At 42.9% G+C, this 20,848-nt stretch overlaps 1 protein-coding gene and 1 non-coding gene across 2 annotated transcripts in view; both read left to right on the top strand.

The window, feature by feature from the left end:
• The first annotated feature begins 15 nt into the window (after positions 1 to 15).
• The window catches only part of LOC116312270 (collagen alpha-1(XVIII) chain-like), a 55,614-nt gene continuing 34,781 nt past the window's right edge, over positions 16 to 20,848 (top strand). Inside the window, exon 1 of the mRNA XM_039607010.1 lies at positions 16 to 290. Coding sequence (XP_039462944.1) covers positions 215 to 290 — 76 coding nt within the window. The 5' untranslated portion in view covers positions 16 to 214. The remainder of the gene's footprint in view (positions 291 to 20,848) is intronic.
• Positions 3,049 to 3,122, top strand: trnai-aau. Its single transcript has one exon. It is a non-coding gene; the product is annotated as a tRNA-Ile (tRNA).

Below are 20,848 nucleotides of genomic sequence, written 5' to 3' on the forward strand. Positions count from 1 at the left end.
CCGGCTTGAAAGTTTTTTGCAAAGTGCTGTGCTGTAAAGGTGCGCTCGTCCTCCTCAGGTAGACAGGCGGTGGGTGAAGCTTCTGTCACGGTGGTGTTTATTTTTCCTCCACCAGCTGCTGGAGATGAGAGCAACCACACGACTTCCTCGAAGCGTCTGAAGGGATTTTATTTGCTTTCTGTGTCAGACTCACAAAGTGATAATCACCGCAGGGATGCGTGCACGCGACAGGTGCTGGACCTGCATCCTCGCGCTGCTGGTGGCCGCACAGACGCAGTCTCAGCAAACTGGTAAATGGATGCATTTATTTTATTTTCTCATACGTGTGTTTAAATACTCTTTTGAGTGTTTTTTGTCAAACTTAAAAACCTGAAAATGGTGCAAAATCTCGGAGTTTCTAATAATTGTTAATTCAAAAACGTCCAGTTTTGTAACTTCAACTGTTAATTCTGACTTCATGAACTATTTCTGAGCAATGAGTTCAGTCACGTGACCTGAAAGCTTGGAGTTGTTTTTTTTTTTTTTTCCAGGCTGGAATGAGATCGTGGTCGGTGTGAATGTCTGGACTTGTTTATTGGGAATAATGAATAGCTCATCATCTCCTCCGCTGTCAGAGGCATGCACTACTGTCCTGTCTGTAAGAGTGCACCTACTACAGAGGGATGCGATTTCTACAGATGACTGACCTGTTCTGAAATAAGAATTTCTGGTGTTTTCCTCGATTTGAGGACTTTGCATTTATTATATTGGCTTCCTTTGGCACCATTTTGCACATGGGCGTCTATGAGACGCTGGGCCTCGGGGCACAGACAAATAAAAAGGCCCCTCACAGCTCTGAGATAAGGGACGCTTTATTCCGTTGTGGTTGATAGTGTAGCTGTTGTGCATTCAGAAAGGTCGACCTGAAGTTAAAGCGGTCAGTTATGGACCTCTAGGCTCTGTTTCCAGGCTTTAGATAATATATGACGGCCGGACGTCGGCCAGTCATAACTTTTATACTGTCTGACGATAAATGTCAGCGCTGACTCATTTTCAGAATGGTCCCATGATTATTTTCTGTCACATACATGCTGCTCCAATGGTGATACTCTAAATGTGGCCATAGCTTCAGATATTCAGGGCAGAGTATGTTTCTTCAAAAGCTTTTATCTCTTTTGGCTCTCACTGACATTCCTGATGTGTTCAGCTCAACCATACAACTATGGCTGTGAGCACAGAAACCCCACCCACCTGTTGTTCAGACCTTCTGTTTGTATGGGACAGCCAATCAGAACAAAGATGGCTTAAAGGAAGTGGAGCTAAAACACCTTGTTTTAGATTATAGACTCTATTAAAATAATGGATCTGAAAAGTGAAACCAGTACCGAAGTACCTTAAACCGGCATTATCTCTAATGGCCAACAGTCTCGTTTCAAAAAGAGGTCTGATTGTTTAGAAGTCCGTGGGGAAAATCGCCTTACGGTTCACTTAATGAAGACCTCAACAGTCAATTTCCTGATGAGTTCATGGCCTCAGGCTCTAGTTTTAAGTCTTATTCAATACAAGCCTAATCTTTATGACATTATAAATTATTTAAAGTAATAAATAGTTGATAATGAGAGTTGTCCTTTAAGCTTGATTTAGACTTTGGCAGTAAATCTATGTCCTGGCTTTTTAACGCCTAAATCTAAACCCCACGCTGTGACCTTCCATGCCAATTGTTGTGGAATGTGGAAGATTACAGCTCAGGATTAAGAGACGCTTCCAGTTACATCCTTAGTTGCGTTGTAGATTTAGAATGGGATTACTTATGGCTGACAAGCCCTTGATTTTCTGATCCACCCCTTCCTTCAAACTGTAAACCTGGTGATGTCCAATGTTCAGCTTGACTTCACAACAGGATCTCACACACTAGTGTGCGACCTGTCGCCCATCATCCGAGTTCAGGAGTTGCACCAACGCCCAATAAAAGATGAATAAAGATTAATAATCTAGTAGATTACTGTAATAGCTTTTCATCAGAAAAAGATAGCATTTAGGTGTTTAAAGGTTTACTTTTTTTAAAGAAACGCAGCTAATGAAGTAACAACCAGGTGCAGCAGAGCGGTGTCTACCAACCATAATCATAACATCTTCCTCTCGTAAGTTGTCTCAGCTCCACAGCTTCATGTTGAATCACTTAATCATTATCGTAATCTTCTCCTTGTGCTTGTTTTGCATCTCCAAGAACATGTTGGACCTTTGCTTTCTTATTTTGCACCTCCTTGTAGTTGTTTTAATCCTCGCTGTGGTTTTTTGTCTTTTTTTACTTGTTTGAATGACTTTCTGTGAAAACACACATTGACAGTGGCTTCAGTTTGAGGCTCTGACTCACTCATACCCACAGCCATGTCTGTGTGTGTGTGCTGGTGTTTTATACAAATATTACACTTTACAGCTAAGCTCCTCTTTGAGACCAATATTTAAGGAAAGATTACAAGTAAGTTCAAGGGCTAAGGCTAATGCAGGTGTGTGTGTGTGTGTGTGTGTGTGTGTGTGTGTGTGTGTGTGTGCGTGCGTGTGTGTGTTCGGCTGGTGATATGCAGTTTGTTCAGATTTTCCCCTCTTCAGGGCTCATCGTTCCCTCCCAGACACACTTCAACTCGTCTAATTTTACCTGGCTGTGGTTTCCCTCCTCTGCAGGCTACACACACACACACACACACACACACACACACACACACACACACACACAAAACATTATGCTGACATTCAGGCATGCCCGCACAATCATGTAGAGACAAAGCACTGTATATGCAGAACTGCTTCAGCTACCTTCATGGAAGAATCCAGGCCTTTGAACTGAGCGTGTAGTTTAGGGATACAACTATAATTTCTTAGATTTATAATAAATAAAAAAGAAAATGATTAAAAATGTGCCCTAAATTCAATAAAATAAACCTACAATTCTTAATATCGACGAGGATTTCACTATAATAAGTTTTCCCTACTTTGGCAAAAAAAGACAGCGCTCTTCAGTGAACTTTTAATATTTGAACATGCTTTTTTTTTCTTCTTTTGTCTGTTAGTGGCCGGTTAGCTCAGTTGGTTAGAGCGTGCTGCTAATAACGCCAAGGTCGCGGGTTCGATCCCCGTACGGGCCATTTTAAGCTTTTGGGGCAGGGACAGCTCAGTAGGTAGAGTTGGCACCCCATGATCGGAAGGCTGGGGGTTTGAATCTACTGAACGGCTACCCTGAGATACCCCTGAGCAAGGTACCGTCCCTACGCACTGCTCCCCAGGCGCCTGCTTAGTGGCTGCCCACTGCTTCACTGAGTGAATGGGTCAAATGCAGAGAGAGTAATTTCCCCACGGGAATCAATAAAGTATACATTATTATTATTACATTATTATTAGTGAGAAATGACTCAAAGGTGGGATGTATTATAACAGGGTAACAAACCCAGAACAATGTTTTATAAGATAAGTTTTTCTAAAAATCAGAGAAATTTTAACCATCAGCAGAACTAATACACAGTTGCACTTTTTGATCATACCAACGTAACTAATCCTAAAATCCAGAAACTAGTTGGCATTTTTACAGCAACAGTTCAATAGGCTATGTTGATTTGATTTTTGGCAGTGTACATGAGGTACGCTTTAGATACATTCACATTACACTTTTTGCCTGTGCCCAAGACGGTGTTTGCCAACAAGTGGTTAAACGGACTGAGAGATTGTTGGGGACAATTGAACTAGCATTGCTGTCGTGCTGATCACAGGAACTTAATACAGGTGACATTATCATCATGTGACTGTGGTGTAGTTCATCTACAGCTTCCTTACAATTACACAACTCTAACTCTAACAAACACTATATAAAATCCCACTGGCTCTTTGTCCAGGGTATGTCGGCAATACTAACTTTTAGGTTAGTGGCTGAAATGAAAAGCAAAGGTAATGCGATAGAAATGCAGCAGGTTTCACAGGATTTCTGGGAAAGCAGGTTGCAGAAAAGCGAGTCAAAGAATGAGGATCATAGAGTTATACTTTACTATCTGTATCAATATGAAGGTGAATTCTCCAGAATTTACACCCTCTTGGTTGTGTTTCTCTGAATTTAGTGCCTCCTAAATTTACTGTAGCTGTGTTTATATAGTATATAAGCAGTCGGGTCCCCTGGGTGGCCAAATTGCGTCTTTTCCATCATATACGATCCTACATACAAGAAAAGGGGATAATAAAACCCATGTACTGTGCTGCACAAAGTGAATGGCTGTAAACATAGCTGTCAGGTGCCTTAGGGTCTAAAGCAGGGGTAATACAGGGGAGCTTATGGGATAATTAGACGGGGTTTTTTTCTATTTTCTAAATGTACCACTAGACCAGCCTGTCTGAACCCAAGGCCCATTTCTACCATCAAGACTGTCTGTGTTGCACTTCAGGGGAAATCTCTTGTTGATGCCTCGAGCCCGTGAAATGCAAGCCCAGGTTGAACATTATTGTCTGACTGTGGGAATTCCACACATTTAAATGTTATAGCTGCAGGCCAGGTTGAAGCTCATGTAAGAGTTTACAAGCAAACACTCATTATAACAACGTTTTTCACAATTTTCTGGCACTGAATCTTGTTTACTGATATAGAAAATAATTAGCGACAAAGATTTTCATCCTGTACGGCAGTGAAGACATAACATAAATCAAGATTAAATCATTGTTTGACTCTTATCAGTCGGATTTAGATTTGAGTCAGACATTTGTTTATGTGAAAACACCAGTTGTGGTTACTGTAAGTCAGTGTGGTGTCTCTAAATGTGATTTATAAACACCCATCTCAGCAATAATGACTGAATGCTGCAGTCAAGTCCTGATAAAGACTCAGTGTTTGACTCATCTGTTTCAGATATAATCTGTCATGACATTTTAATCATTCGTATCTAACGGACCCTCATCTGTGGTGCTTTTGAAAAATTTGGGAATTTATTTTTTTACACAATGATCATACCTTATGAGCTGCATGTTTCTGTCATAGGTGTCATTAAGATTAATCTTTGATTCACATGTCGTGACTTATCTCATCCAAACCTACGTTGAATTATCTTGACTTGTCTTTATCTACAATATCTTGACTAGTTGCTTAGCTTGGCTTATCTTAGTCATGTGGCAAATTTCAACACCAACCAAAAGTTGAATGTAGCTTGTTGAGAGCTACGCCCGTCTTTTTTATTCAGCCCATGATCTTGACTGATCTTGCCCAGTAGAAAATGATATTTTTGCACCAACAAGGTGATTAATAAAGAGCTCTCAGCTAAAACCCTGGCATATCACAGCGTGGTGTGCAGTGTGTCCTTAAAAAAATTGAGGAAACGAAAGAAGCGTCAGTCATGTCCTTAAGAAACAGAGAAAAGTCCAGAAAAGACCTGACACAGAACCTGAGAGATGCATCTGGACCTTCAGTTGATCCATCTACTGTTCACTAAAGCCTCATCAGAAATGAAAAAGAAACTGTCATCAAAAACCGTGGACCACCTGGAAAGGATCGACAGCTTAATTTTCCAGCATGACAGTGACCCCAAAAACTTTGATTTGATGGATTGGCCTCAACAAGGCAGAAACATCCAAAGAAGAGCTTTGAATGTCCTTCAAGAAGGCCAGAGAACTATTCCTGAAGACTACTTAGCGAAATGACAAGAAAGCTGCCAAATATTGACCGTCAAGCTTGCTTGAATTGTACAAACTCTATTTTTTTCTTATATGTATTTCACGTTTTCCTAGCAAGATATAAAGAAGAGTTGCACATTTGTTTCTTAGAAGCTGCTACAGCTTTGGGGTGATGAAAAGCTTAGGTCAGGGTTTGGTTTATGCGCAAACAAACTGTAGATGTTCACACAGCAGGTGGTGCAGCACAAAGAAGCAAATCTTGTGCCATGTTCAAGTCCCAAACACTGGGACAAACTCCAAAGCCAGGACCTCTATACATCCACATACTATTTGTGGATGTCTGCTGATTAGATCTTAAAGAGCAGAGCAGGTGAGAGCACCGAGCCACGGCCGAGTGTGCCGGGACCATCATCGCCACCTCAAAGGACGAGCACTGCAGCTGGGAAAACAAAGCATTCCCCAGTAACACGGAGCGCTTCTGACCAGCCGTTTCAGATGGCACATCTGATAGGCTTCACAGAAAGATGGAGGACGGAAAGCAAAACATCCTCTCGTCCCTCAGCCTGAGCTCTCACCTCAGCTGTGTGACATTTACATAACTGACAGCAGGTAGAAAACACCCATTAGTGCCTTTTTTAAAAAAGAGCTTTGAAGTTTCAGTGGTTACAGTGTGCAGGTCTAATCGTCCCGATGATGTAGCAGAGCTGAAACTGAAGCACACAAAAGGACAAAAGGTGTAATCACAGATAAACGTGGGTGGAGAAATTTCCTTGAGGCGATGTGGAGAACAAGGAGTGTCAGGAGTTTGTTTTATGAAGCTGATCTGCTGGAGTTTATTCATCCTGCAGCTACAACACCTTATTCTCTGCTGGGTCTGACCAAATTCAGGCCAAAAAAACACCAGGATAAGACAAGTTGTTATAGTGTTTTTAAGCTTATTAGCACCAGAGGAAACAATGGCTCCTTTACTGGGCTGTATTTATTATGTAGGCATAGTTACTGGTTATATTTCAGAATACAAAATCATGTTACAGACTGATCCAACTTAGGGTCATGGAAGGGACAGAGTTTATCACAGCCTACATTATATTATTAAATTCAATATCTGCTTCCCAGCCTTTCTGAGTCTTACTAATATTTGCTTGAGGAAAGCATAAACTAAGAAATATGAGTCTGTGTGCTGAACTGCATTTTCCCCTCTTTTCAGGTCCAGATTCCTGTATGAATGCTGCTATCTGTCTGCTATATCCTCTTGTTTACATGTTACTGCAGACTTATCAATAAGTCCAAGGTCTTTAGTTGCACAGCTGTGAGCAGGAATTGTTCCTCTCAACCTTGAAGTTGGCTGATTATAAAACATTCATCTTTGAACTTTGGTGGAAAAAAGTGTGTAAGTTCCCTGTGTTTCCAGGTGCTTTCTGTTATAACATCACCGCTTTTGCAAGTTGAAGAACTCCACCTGAAGCGAATGTCTCCAATGCACAATCGCAGGTTACGCCACCTCTCACACAGAAGCTGCTTGTTTATGACTGAGAGGTCATTAATCATAGCTTTGTGCGCTGGCTCGCTCATTGCTATCAATTTGCTGGCTACAAAGGCACTTTACGATGAAGCATCACTGGGTTTTATGAGTGGTGCCTCGCATCATTTTTCTTTTAGTGCATTACAATCTGTCCTGGAAGCGTCATGAGGAGGAACCACTGTTTCATTTCCAGTGCTTGAAACAATCAGAGGGGGCGGGCCAGCTGCCAACAAAGGCTGCAAATCTTTTAATTCACAAGGGTTTTAGTGGAAACCACAGCATGACCAGTTGGGGAAAAGCACTTTAGAAACACAATATTGCTGATGCTAGAGTACTTGTCAATGTCTTAAAGCATTTGTGGAGGGGGTCTACAATATGAAATGTTAATCTAGACCTAAAAGCACATCCACATCTGACTCCATGCCATAGTCTGTGAGTTTTGTGGTTATTTGGTGGCATTTTAATCATTATTATTTGGTCTTTTATCTGGCTGTTGTTCTTGGATTTTAGTTGGGAAGAATGGTGCGTGGTGGTTAACACTATTGCCTCACAGCTAGAAGGTCCTGGGTTTGACTCCACGATCTGGCTCGGGTGTCTTAGCGTGGAGTTTGCATGTTCTCCTTGTTTCTCTGGTGCTCTGGCTTCCTCTCACAGCTAAAGACATGCAATTAGTGAGGTTTGGTTAATTGTTGATTCTACATTACCCGTAGATGTGAACATGAGTATGAGTGGTTGTCTTGCCTCTCTGGGACCAACTGGCGTCCTGTCCAGGGTGAACCTTGCCTGACGGCCGTTGGTAGCTGGGATAGATTCTATTCCCGCTGCGACCCTGATGAGGATAATTGGAATAGAGTGGATGGATGAATTGCTTGGGTAGTTTAGTTCTCTTAGTTTTGATAGACTATTACAGATATGTGTTACATGTGCTTTAGTTTATTCTAGCCTCTCTAGTGTATTCGTGCATCTTGTCATTTTGGTCATGTGACTCCTCATTTTGTTACTTCCAGTTTTATTTTTATTAGCCCTCTGTTGCTGGTGCCTTGTTATTAGTTTTATTTCTTTTGTTGTTGTCTTGATTAGTTTCACTTGTACACAGTTACCCTGGTGTTTCCACTCTCCCTGATCACCTTCTGTGCCTAAACCTCAGCTTTTTATCTGTTCTTTGTGGACTCAAACTGTGTCCATGTTGCACACCTTTTTGTGTGTTCTCTCAATTAAGGCTGCTCTTTGGATTACCTGCATCAACTGAATAAAAGTTTTTTTTTCTCACTCACAAGTCTGCATATGTGAGAAACCTTATTTAACACGACTCAGCAGCTGAAGTGGTTTTCTGATTCTTGTTCATCACTTGTCTGTCTTCCTCTCATTTTGGCTTTTATTAACTTAACCTGCTGTGGCCTGTAAGAAGAATGAAAGTGGGGTTTTGGAGAACGGTGGAAGTTCTCTTCTGGAAAGGAAAAACACTGTCACAAAACAGTAGAGAAAAATAACTGGTTTATCTTGATTACCTTGTAATTGTCTACCAGTAAATCAATCATGTTGGCATCTCAGATGGATAAAAAAATGTTTTTTAAACTTATTCTTATTCAACTTATTCTTCAGGGACCACCAGTGTACCTGGTTGATGTCTACAAAACACTGGCGGGCATCTGAGCCGATTACTGTAGTGGATGTGAATGAAACTGACATCTTAAAGGCGGCACAGAAGAATCATGAAGGACACAGAACAGATGGTTTTCTTGACTAGATTTCTTGAGTTTGTGTCTGTTTGGTTTTGATATCCCATGTTGTACTCATGTTGTGCTTTAGCAACACTAGTTCTTATTTCCTCAGCTTTGCTGCCTAAACAGTACCAAAACTAGGCCTTAACGCGGTATTTTTGTTGGAGTGGGATGGTGTCTGATGTTCGTATCGTGTTTTTGAGAAGCTCTCTTTTGTGTGCCTCAGTGCTTTTGTGCTCTTTGTCATTTTATGACTCAGTGAGAGCGCCACAGCGCTTATGAGGACTGAATTCCAGTATCTGGGTTGCAGGAATTTGAACCTGCAGCACTTGAGGCCTTGAGTTCACGTCCCCTCGAGCTCCTGCTGCAGAGTGTCTGGCAGGTGAGACCACAGCGAGGATTGAGGCATGAAGATAATATCACAGATGTGGGCTGTTAAATCATTTTCTTCTTCTTTTTTTAAAACTTTTAATCATTTAGAAGGCCTGGTTATTGCTTTTTAATTTTCTCCTGTCAGTCAGCTCATTAGAGGCTTCACTTCTCATTTATTCTTGCTGTCTCACATTCAGGAGGAGCCACCAAGCTCGACGCCACGCTGCTTAATGTCTCTTTACCACCTGCTTTCTTTAACAGAGCTCCTTAGTTGGGGATTGCCCAAAAAAGGAGTCGACTGTGTTGCCTTCAAGCTCCCGTGCTGCTTTGTGAATCCCAACCGTCACAGCCACTCATGTTTGTAAATGCCCCGCTCGTGTTCGTGCCAGAAACTCACTTTGACATACCGCAGGGGGGGAGGAGGAGAGAGGAAGAGGAAGGGGGGTCATGGGTGTTGATTTCTGCTGAGCTTCTGCCAAAGATGCCCTGCAGGGAACTTTCTTTTATTCTGCTCGTTGACTTTGGAGAATTTGAGTTATTTGATAACTGGGAAAAAAAGCAGCCAGGAGCACAGTGAAATGTAGTTATCGAGATACACGTGTAAATACAAGTTGATTTCTTAGTTTGCGCATTAGTTTTTCTTGGTACGACTCCAAAAAGCAGGTGGGAGCATTTATTTTATTTTTTTTGGCATCAAGAGCCTCTTTAAAATAATAGCTGCCCGCATTAACGGTGAGTGAAATGCGGGTAAACGCATTCAACTGTAAATTTAAAACAAAATAATAAATTCATTTAAAACTGTGGCACTCCCATCTGTTGCTAGAAATTGAGATATAAATCACATCAGACTAACTGCAGGTTAAATGAATGACCTGTGTCCTGATGTTATTCAAACCTCTTTCAGCCCTGGGCATCCACGCTGTTGGTTTTAGGTCCATAAGTTTATGAACACTTTTTAAAGATTCCACGGTGGGTTTTAATCAAACAATCAATGTGTGACTAAAGTGCAGAGTTTAATCTTCAGTTCAAGTGGTTTAACAGAAGTATTTAGGCATCACAGCTGTTTTTATATACGCTCCTCATTTAAAAGTAATTGGACAATTGACTAACAAGCAGTTTCTTGTCTGGTTGAGGTCTGTTCCTTCATTATTTCACAAGATATGAGGCAGGTAAAATACCTGGAGTTGATTCCAGGTGTTGCATTTGGTAGGTGTTTAGTGAAATTGTCAATATGGCATCCCAGAGAGATGTTGGTGCAAGTGAAAGAAGGGTGTCATCAGACTGAAAATCCCAAATAAATCTGCCAGAGAGATGGCAGAAACCTTAGGAGAGGCCAATACATTGGTATGTTGTTAAAAAGACTGAATGCACAGACCAGCTCAGCAACACCAAAATGTATGGAAGAGAGCAGAAGATAATCAAAGTAGATGATCACAGAATTATTTCAATGAAAATCAACTTCACAACATCTAAACAAGTAGAAAAACTCTCCAGGAACCTCTTGAGAAGGAAGGAGTATCACTGTCCAGGTCTAGAAACCAAGAGACACCTTGGTGAATGTAAACAGATTTACAACAAACCACTGGTTATGATCAAGAACAGGAAGGCCAGATTAGACTTTGCCAGAAAACATCTAGAAAAGCCTGCAAAGTTCTAGAAAAAAGTCCTTGGACAGTTAAAACCAGAATTAACTACTTTAACTGCTACTACTAAGATAATATGTCCTTCATAGTGCAGTGGAGGAACCTAACAAGCAAAAGGTTGCCAGTTTGATCCTGGGAGGAAACACAAATCCCTTTGGGATTGGATCTGGGAGGGCATTTGGTGCCAAATCAAGGATGTGGAGCTACCCATTGTGTCTTAAAACGGTTGCAATTTCTAAACAGCTAATGGAAAAGTGTAGTATAGTGTTAGCCAAAAAGTACGGTTATTACCTTAAATATATTGGCATCGTAAGAAAGTGAGGAAAAAATATTTGCACTTTTTGACTCCATACGAGAGCAAAAATTTTGTCGTGATTTTGTTATGTTTGTTTTTTTTGTTTTTTTGTTTTTTTCCTCTTTTCAGTGTTTTTAAGCTGGTGTTCTCAAAATGTGGCCCGCAGTCCAATGGTAGCCCACCAAAACCATTTTTCTGGTGATGAGCTCTTCAAGGCCTGTTACCTGCCTGTTACTGTTTCTAAATCAGCAGAGAATGAGAGCGAGCAGGTCGTTAACAAATACAGCCAGGGTCACCATAAAAAACCTATTTTTTTGTGACTTGTAAGTATTAAATTAAATGTTGGTCTTGTTTCTTTACAGTTTGATAATTTTTTAATGTTTACTTGACAGTTAGTAAATTTACTTATCTCACTCTGGCATTACTTCTTGAGTTTATTTGACCCAATTTAAAGCCCAGAATGATGGTGATTTGACTTTTTGTGCGATTGTTTTTGCATTTTTAGAAACTGCACTGTGTGCCCTTTTTGCAGTCATGCTGAAGCTGCCTCTGGTAATGTATTGTAATATAATGTATGCAGTTATTAGTACTTATCTGATCTTATTAAAGAAGAACAGAAAGCTTTTAAACTGCTGTAAATGTGAGCCCGGCAGCCTCTGTGCTGCTGCCATCTGCTGGGCCAGTCTAGTACTGTCAATGAAAGGGCATGACAGAAAGTATGTGGACGTGCTGCAGATGTTGACCTGAACTGAAATGAATAAGCAAGAAAAGTTGTTGTTTTTTTGTTTTTTTAAGTGACCAAAGTGATTTTCAGAGTAAATCTGATTGTGTTGGACGTGTTTCTGGAGTTTAACAGAGAGGAAACAAGACAAAAGGACGAATGTTAACAAATAAAACCGAGTCAGCAAATTCAGTATTTATTAAATTAACTGAAATTTAAAGATTTAGAATATTATAACATAGTTCTAATTATTTGCAGTAAACATTTACCTCTTAAGGTCCAGAATCTGTTTAACATGAGGTACAACAAATACACATCACATTACACCTGATGGTAGGACTAACATAATGTAATTGTGGCATATCAAAACTTTAAAAAATCATACAGAAATAACACAATTATCCAGTATTGTGGTAGATTTAGAGTAAAGATGCTTTGAATACAAAGATTTGACATGAATGGTTTGGGAAGATTTTGTATTTCAGTCCGAGGTTTAGCTTTAGCTTCAGTCTACACACTTTCAGTTTGTGACAGCAATTAAAAAAATAAAGATAAAGATGAAAATCAATTTATAGTCAGAGAAGGAACTTCAGAGCAGAAATAGGTTTTCTAGCATCTTAAATGCATAATTCAACATTCCTTTGAGATAGAAGATAAGAAAAACTACATATGCTATCTTAGTGTGCACATTTGGTCACATTAGTGCACTTTACCTCTGCATCACAACTTAAGATTTTGCTATGTTTGTCATAAATTTTGAAAATGCTGCTTTCCCAATGCTAATATGAAGTTTGAATTAGATGTTGCACCATATTAGAAGTTAATATCTCACTGCTCTGTTGTGAAATAGACACATTTATCTGTATCTCGGCCTCAGTTTTCTTTCACGGTGTTGCATTTTAATGGATTAAATCTCCATATTTGGAGGCTGACTCACCCTGCAAAGTTCATTCCTGTCACCAGCAGATTTATTCCAGCGTTTATATCTTTGCATCTGCTGCACAGACCACCAACATAAATGGCAACATCATTTGAGCCTCTTCCTCACACATCTCATCTTCCATCTTCGATATTTTGTGTAATAAATAAATGAAATGATCTTGTTGGACCGGGAACTTCGTGCTCTCTCTTTGTAATTGCTGTGTCGTGTTTCTATGTGACTGAACTCGCTTCCCACAGTTAGCACGGATGACTGTCTTGCTCTTCCCCCCCTGCTTTGGTGTCGACCCCAGTTCTTGACAAAGATGCACCGAAACGCTCAATAATGGAGCCTCTGTAGCTTTTTTTTTCTTTAAAGTTCGAGCCAAGGTGAGGCTGACATCTTTTCGGGACCTGCTGTTTGGCAAAGCCAGAAATGTTTTCAGAAGCGTGAAATTTATTAGGAAGAGTCATGAAACAAAGCAGCGTCTAGTTGGGGCTTGTTGCAGAAGTTTCCTCTCCAAACCTCTCACGTGGTCATGTTTAAGTAACCAGAGTTACCTGAAATAAAAAGAAGAAATGCAGTTTTAGGTATTAAGTTTTCTTCTTTCCTCCTCCAGTAATCACCATGCTTGTCATGTGAGCTTTAGGAGGAAAATGCTGCTTGTGTGATGTGGCAACAGCAGAACAAATGTCACTGGTGCTTCAACATTCAGCTGCAGCTCACCACATATGACTGCACCTCGCTGTAGCTACATGCGAATGTATGTGTGGAAGTGTAAATGTAAGCAACAGCTGCCTACATAATAAAACACAATGCACAAAGGGACCGTGCCCGAACGCAGCCGTGTGTTTACTTACCCTGCTTGTGGCCCTGTGCAGGTCAGAGTCAGCTGACAGCTGACGGTGATGAAAAGTGCTGGGAACGCAGAGGGAGCGTTAACACGTATGTTTGAGAGCCTGCAGGGCATTTATGGTGATGTATGACGGACACGGAGAAAGCGTCTGGGGTTGTGTTATTTGAAAGAAAAAACTTACCTGATGTTTTTGTATTTTTAATTTAAAAAAAAGTATTTTCTTGGCTTTTAGTCAGAACGATGCATCCAGTGGCGTAAATGTGAAAACAATAAGTAAAAACTTCATAGAATTCTAGTTTATGAAGTTTATGTAGCTTTTGATTCATGCGTCTGTTGTTGAGATGCAAGCTTTTAATTCCCTGCTGATGAAAATCAACAGAAACCTCATCAAAGAAGGAGCTTTGTCACAAAAGAGAGACAAAAAACGCAGACAGGAAGTCTGTAACTGCCTGTAATTACTGTAAAGCTGAAACATATGAGTGTTTTTTGGTGCACTTGGTTTTCATTTTTTAATGTTTTAGTCATATTTGTCACTACTGTACTCCTCAGTATGTCTGGCTTCAACCACGATTTTACTAATGTCAGCTGGAAAGAAATTAGTAAACAATGCAAGCAGAACCTTTCTCATATATCCAAAGGGGACTGTGTTTGCAGTTAGAATGTTTTCTGTAGATAATAAATCTCTTTGGCATAAGATCTGCAACAAAAAGTGCCTCTGGTAATAGAAATAGAAATAAAAAAGGTTTTTATAAGCTGGTTTAAACCTGAATTTTTTTGCTTTTGTTTATCTTTTGCTCTTCTTATGAATTCTTCTCCCAAGGCGACACCTGTTGGCAACAACTTTTTATGAAACTCAGTGGAGAGGTGGACGATTTGGTGATGGCTGTGCTCTCTTAAATCCTACCTAATCCTTTTGTTGGCTGGTTTAGACTGGAGAACCAGTCCAAGTTTTCCAATATCTGCTCTCTTTTACCTCTGCTTTTGGTCTCCACCAGCTCTGGAGGGACTTCAGCTGCTGGCAGTTTGATTTTTTTTTTCATCCATCCATCCATCCTCATCCGCTTTATCCGAAGTCGGGTCGCGGGGGCAGCAGCCTAAGCAGAGAAGCCCAGACCTCCCTCTCCCCAGCCACCTCCTCCAGCTCATCCGGGGAACACCAAAGGCGTTCCCAGGCCAGCGAGAGATATAATCTCTCCAGCGCGTCCTGGGTCTGCCCTGGGCCTCCTCCCGGTGGGACATGCCCGAACACCTCACCCAGGAGGCGCCCAGGGGCATCCTTGTCAGATGCCCGAACCACCTCAACTGGCTCCTTTCGATGTGGAGGAGCAGCGGCTCTACTCTGAGCCCCTCCCGGATGGCCGAACTTCTCACCCTATCTCTAAGGGAGAGGCCAGCCACCCTTCGGAGGAAGCTCATTTCTGCCGCTTGTACCCGCGATCTCGTTTTTTTCGGTCACTACCCACAGCTCGTGGCCATAGGTGAGGGTCGGGACGTAGATCGACCGGTAAATTGAGAGCTTCGCTTTTACACTCAGCTCCCTCTTCACCACGACGGACCGGTGCAGCGTCCGCATCACTGCAGCCGCAGCACCAATCCGTCTGTCGATCTCCGGCTCCCTTCTCCCATCACTCGCGAACAAGACCCCGAGATACTTGAACTCCTCCACTTGGGGCAGGAACTCATCCCCGACCCGGAGTGGGCACTCCACCCTTTTCGGCTGAGAACCATGGCCTCAGATTTGGAGGTGCTGATCCTCATTCCCGCTGCTTCACACTCGGCTGCGAACTGTTCCAGTGCGAGCTGGAGGCCCCCACCGATGAAGCCATCAGAACCACATCATCCGCAAAAGCAGAGATGAGATTCTGAGGCCACCGAAGTGAAAGCCCTCCGCCACTTGGCTGCGCCTAGAAATCCTGTCCATAAAAATTATGAACAGAATCGGTGACAAAGGGCAGCCCTGGCGGAGCCCATCACCCACCGGAAACAAGTCCGACTTATTGCCGGCAATGCGAACCAAACTCTTGCAACGGTTGTATAGGGATCGAATGGCCCGTAACAGTGGGCCAGACACCCCATACTCCCGCAACACCTCCCACAGGACACCCGAGGGACACGGTCGAATGCCTTCTCCAAGTCCACAAAACACATGTAGACTGGTTGGGCAAACTCCCATGCACCCTCAAGTATCCTCGAGAGGATAAAGACCTGGTCCAGTGTTCCGCGACCAGGACGAAAACCGCATTGTTCCTCCTGTATCCGAGGTTCGACTAACGGGACGAACTCTCCTTTCCAGCACCCTGGCATAGACTTTCCCGGGAGGCTGAGGTGTGATCCCCTATAGTTGGAACACACCCTCCGGTCTCCCTTCTTAAAGATGGGGACCACCACCCGGTCTGCCAGTCCAGGGGTACTGCCCCTGATCTCCACGCAACATTGTAGAGGCGTGTCAACCAGGACAGCCCTACAACGTCCAGAGCCTTCAGGAACTCGGGGCGGACCTCATCAACACCAGGGGCTCTGCCACCGAGGAGTTGTTTAACTGCCTCAGTGACCTCGACCCCAGAAATTGGCGGGTCATTCCCTCATCCCCAGACTCTGCTTCCTCCTCGGAAGACGTGTCAGTGGGATTAAGGAGGTCCTCAGTATTCCTTCCACCGTCTGACAATTTTCTCAGTCGGCGTCAGCAGCGCACCGCCAGCACTATACACAGTGCAGGTAGAGCACCGCTTTCCCCTCCTGAGACGCCTGACGGTTTGCCAGAATCTCTTCGAGGCAGTCCGAAGGTCTTTTTCCATGGCCTCTCCGAACTCCTCCCACACCCGAGTTTTGCTTCAGCCACTGCCTGAGCCGCATTCCGCTTGGCCTGTCGATACCTGTCAGCTGCCTCTGGAGTCCCACAGGCTAACCAAGCCCGATGGGACTCCTTCTTCAGCCTGGTGGCTCCCTTCACCTCTGGTGTCCACCATTTGGTTCGGGATTACCACCACGGCAGGCACCAACCACCTTGCGGCCGCAGCTCAATGCAGCAGCCGGCAATGGAGACGCTGAACATGGTCCATTCGGACTCAATGTCCCCAGTCTCCCTCGGAATGTTGTTGAAGCTCTGCCGGAGGTGTGCGTTGAAGATCTCGCGGACTGGGGCCTCTGCTAGACGTTCCCAGCACACCCTCACTACGCGTTTAGGTGCACCGGGTCTGTCCAGCGTCCTCCCCCGCCACCTGATCCAACTCACCACCAGGTGGTGATCAGTTGACAGCTCAGCCCCTCTCTTTACCCGAGTGTCCAGAACATATGGTCGCAGGTCTGGTGATACGATTACAAAATCGATCATCGACCTGCGGCCTAGAGCATCCTGGTGCCACGTGCACTTATGGACACTCTTATGTTTGAACAAGGTGTTCGTTATGGCCAAACTGTGATTTGCACAGAAGTCCAATAACAAAACACCACTCGGGTTCAGATCAGGGAGGCCGTTCCTCCCAATCACGCCCCTCCAGGTCTCGCTGTCGTTACCACGTGAGCATTGAAGTCTCCCAGTAGGACAACAGAGTCTCCAGGTGGGGCACCTTCCAGCACCCCCAGGGACTCTAAGAAGGCTGGGTACTCTGAACTGCCACTCGGGCGCATAAGCGCAGATGACAGTCAGGACCCGTTCCTGACCCTGAGGCGCAGGGAACAAACCCTCTCATCCACCGGGAAAAACCCCAACGTACCGGCAGCAAGCCGGGGGGATATTAGAATACCCACCCCAGCCCGCCGCCTCTCACCAGGGGCAACTCCAGACTGAGACAGAGTCCAGCCCCTCTCCAGGAGACTAGTTCCAGAGCCCAAGCCATGCGTAGAGGTGAGCCCGACTATATCTAGCCGGTACTTCTCAACCTCACGCACTAACTCAGGCTCCTTCCCCACCAGAGAGGTGACATTCCATGTCCCTATTGCCAGTCTTGGCAGCCGGGATCGGTCCGCCAGGGCCTCCGCTCCTGGCCGCCGCCCGACACACATTGCACCCGACCCCTATGGCGCCTCCCTGCGGGTGGTGGGCCTGCGGGAGGATGGGCCCATGTCTCCTCTTCGGGCTGTGCCCGGCCGGGCCCCATGGACTAAGGCCCGGCCACCAGACGCCGCCCTCGGGCACCCTCCCGGGCCTGGCTCAGGGGCGGGCCCCGTAACCCTATCCCGGGCAGGGTAAACTGTTCCCTCGATGTTCTTTTCATACGGGTCTTCTGAATCGCTCTTTGTCTGGTCCCTCACCCAGGACCAATTTGCCATGGGAGACCCTACCAGGGGGCAAAAGCCCCCAGACAACATAGCCCCTGGGATCCCTGTGACACACAAACCCCTCCACCACGATAAGGTAGCGATTCACGGATTCAAACCTAATGGACTCTCTAAGGAGGCTATTGTATAAAGGTTTAAATGTGAAAACAGAGCTGATCTGTTATTCAAAAAAAGCTAAAAGTTGCAAAAACCTAGCAACCAAATCTCACGGCAAAGTAACAAACATGCCGGTCCACAATGTCCATTTCATGCTTTGCCTGTCTAAAGAGTAAAATGGAGACGTTGCAGTGCTAACAGGGGGAGATAACATATTTAAAGCCAAGAAGTCGGATGGATATCCATTTCAGGCTTTGAAGAAGCAAAGTGTGAAACGGACACGGTGGACCAGGGTGTCTATTCCACGCTTTGCTCGTAGAAGTGGGGAAAACAGTGCATAGTAACATTAAAATCTTCACCAAGAAAAGATAAAAAGACCCAGACACTGATCATGCAGAACTCTTTTTACTTAACTTTGATTTACATATAAATCAGCTTTAGTTATTTAGTTTCTTACTTTTAGGGCAAAATACTGATTACCCTTGACCTAAAAACTGCTCGCAGACGATTCCCAGGAGTGTATTCATTGTTGCCTTTGCGTGTTTCTGACTTCACACAGTCTCATGTTTTTTCAGCCTGATTCGTGCTTAGTAGTGCGTTCTGTTTAACGGTGGCTGGCAAACTGCTTCTTGGGGATCTAGCCTTTACAGCCAACCAGGCATTGGTAAAAACGGGTACTTAAACATGTCCTAGCCATGCATAAACCATTCAGCTTTTGTCAAATGTTAAAAACTCATACGTAAATCATTTACTTTTATGAACAGTCAGGGTTGCACAAGACTTACTTAATACAGAACACATTAAAATATGCTGAAAACCAGTGCATGAAGAGGCCTCTCTGAGAGCAGCTCTCGTCTAAGTGCACAGGACTCACATTAGAGTTTAACTTCACATATGAAGCAACAGCTCAGGGAATTACACATTAAGTAATCACATAACTTTATAGTGATGTCTGATGCTAACAGTTAAGTCACTATAATGTGGACAATAATGTCCATTGTAAAGATATTATGAAATAAATTGTTTCAAACACACAAGAATCTTGTATAACTGTATAACTCCTCCTTTGGAAGTGCAATGAAAGATTAAGACTAAAGAGGGGAAATGATTTAAAATATATTTATGTATACAACCTGTAGATCTTTAATAAGGGGGATGTAAAGTAAGTTGGGTCATCTGTTAATATTTTTAAAGGGTTTATGTGCACAGATTTCCTCACTGAGGTTCGGGTTAAGTAAAAAAAAAACATCCACAATACGGAAACACATAACTGTAAAGACGTGTGTTTAGAAATGGAGAAAAGCATGTTGAAGAATCGGTGTAGATATATAAATATGAACCCTAAACTGTAGAGAAACAAGACAACGTACTGTGCAAAAGTCTTGAACCACTCCTCATTACCTCCGTTAAGGAGGTTATGTGTTTGGTAGCATTTGCATGTCATTCTGTCTGTAAACATAATAGCACAAAAAGTTTTTAATGAATTCTGATAAAACTTTCTAGAGGTGTAATTCATGATTTAACAAGGGGGGTGCTGACCTTTTTACACAGGGCCAGGTAGGTTAGGAAAGCCTTTTGCCTTATTAATGAAATCAGTATTTAGAAACTGCATCTTGTGTTTACTCTGGTTATCTTTGTTGAATATTTTGTGTTGAAACAAGTGCGAAAGCAAAGAAATCCTACTTTTCACAGCACTGTAAACTGAGTTTCACACTGTATATGTGTGTTTGTGAATGCTTCAATAAATTGCTGCAGCTAGTAACATTTATATTTTCCTAGCAAAGATATAAAGACACAAGACGTGGCTCTTAATTTAAGCACAGTTAGCTTGTTAGTTGTGTATTTAAATTTAACAAATAAACAGGTAATAGCAGTTTTTCAATGCTAGCCTTATAAACAAACATGCAGTTCTGCTTCTAAGAAAGTTTTTTCTTGATTGGAGAACCCACTGTGACACCCACTGGTGCAAAGCAGGAGGAGGAAGGTGCTGCAACTACTAGTGAGGAGTGACAAAAGAAGCAGAAGCGTGCAGTATCACCCTAATGAAGGTCAAATAAAAGCATAGATTCTAAAACGTTCTATGAGTAGCAGAAGAAAAACAATGCGTCTGTACAAAATTCCAGTGTTTTCCTTCAGTTTTCTTGATCTTTCACAAATGTGTTAAAAGATAGTCCAGTATCCAGCCTATTCAATTCAATTTTATTTTATTTTATTTTATTTATATAGCTCCAAATCACAACAACAGTTGCCTCAAGGCGCTTTATATTGTAAGATAAAGAGAAAACCCCAACAATCATATGACCCCCTATGAGGAAGCGCTTTGGCGACAGTAAAGGAAAAAAGTCCTTTAAACAGGAAGAAACCTCCAGCAAAGACACACTGTGGAAGAGAGCTAGAGATTAATAATAACTAATAATTCAATGCAGAGAGGTCTATTAACACATAGTCAGTGAAGGTAACTGAAGAAGAAATACTCAATGCATCATGGGAATCCCCCAGCAGCCTTGCAGCATAACTAAGGGAGGATTCAGGGTCACCTGATCCAGCCCTAACTAAATGTTTTATGAAAAAGGAAAGTTTTAAGACTAATCTTGAAAGTAGAGATAGTGTCTGTCTCCCGAATCCAAACTGGAAGCTGGTTCCACAGAAGAGGGGCCTGAAAACTGAAGGCTCTCCCTCCCATTCTACTTGAAAATACTCTAGGAACAGCAAGTAGGCCTGCAGTGCGAGAGCGAAGTGCTCTAATGGGGTGATACGGTAGTATGAGGTCTTTAACATAAATGGGGACTGATTAGTCAAGACCTTG

Source organism: Oreochromis aureus, linkage group 23 (genome assembly GCF_013358895.1).
Source record: "Oreochromis aureus strain Israel breed Guangdong linkage group 23, ZZ_aureus, whole genome shotgun sequence".
Classification (NCBI taxonomy): Eukaryota; Metazoa; Chordata; class Actinopteri; order Cichliformes; family Cichlidae; genus Oreochromis; species Oreochromis aureus.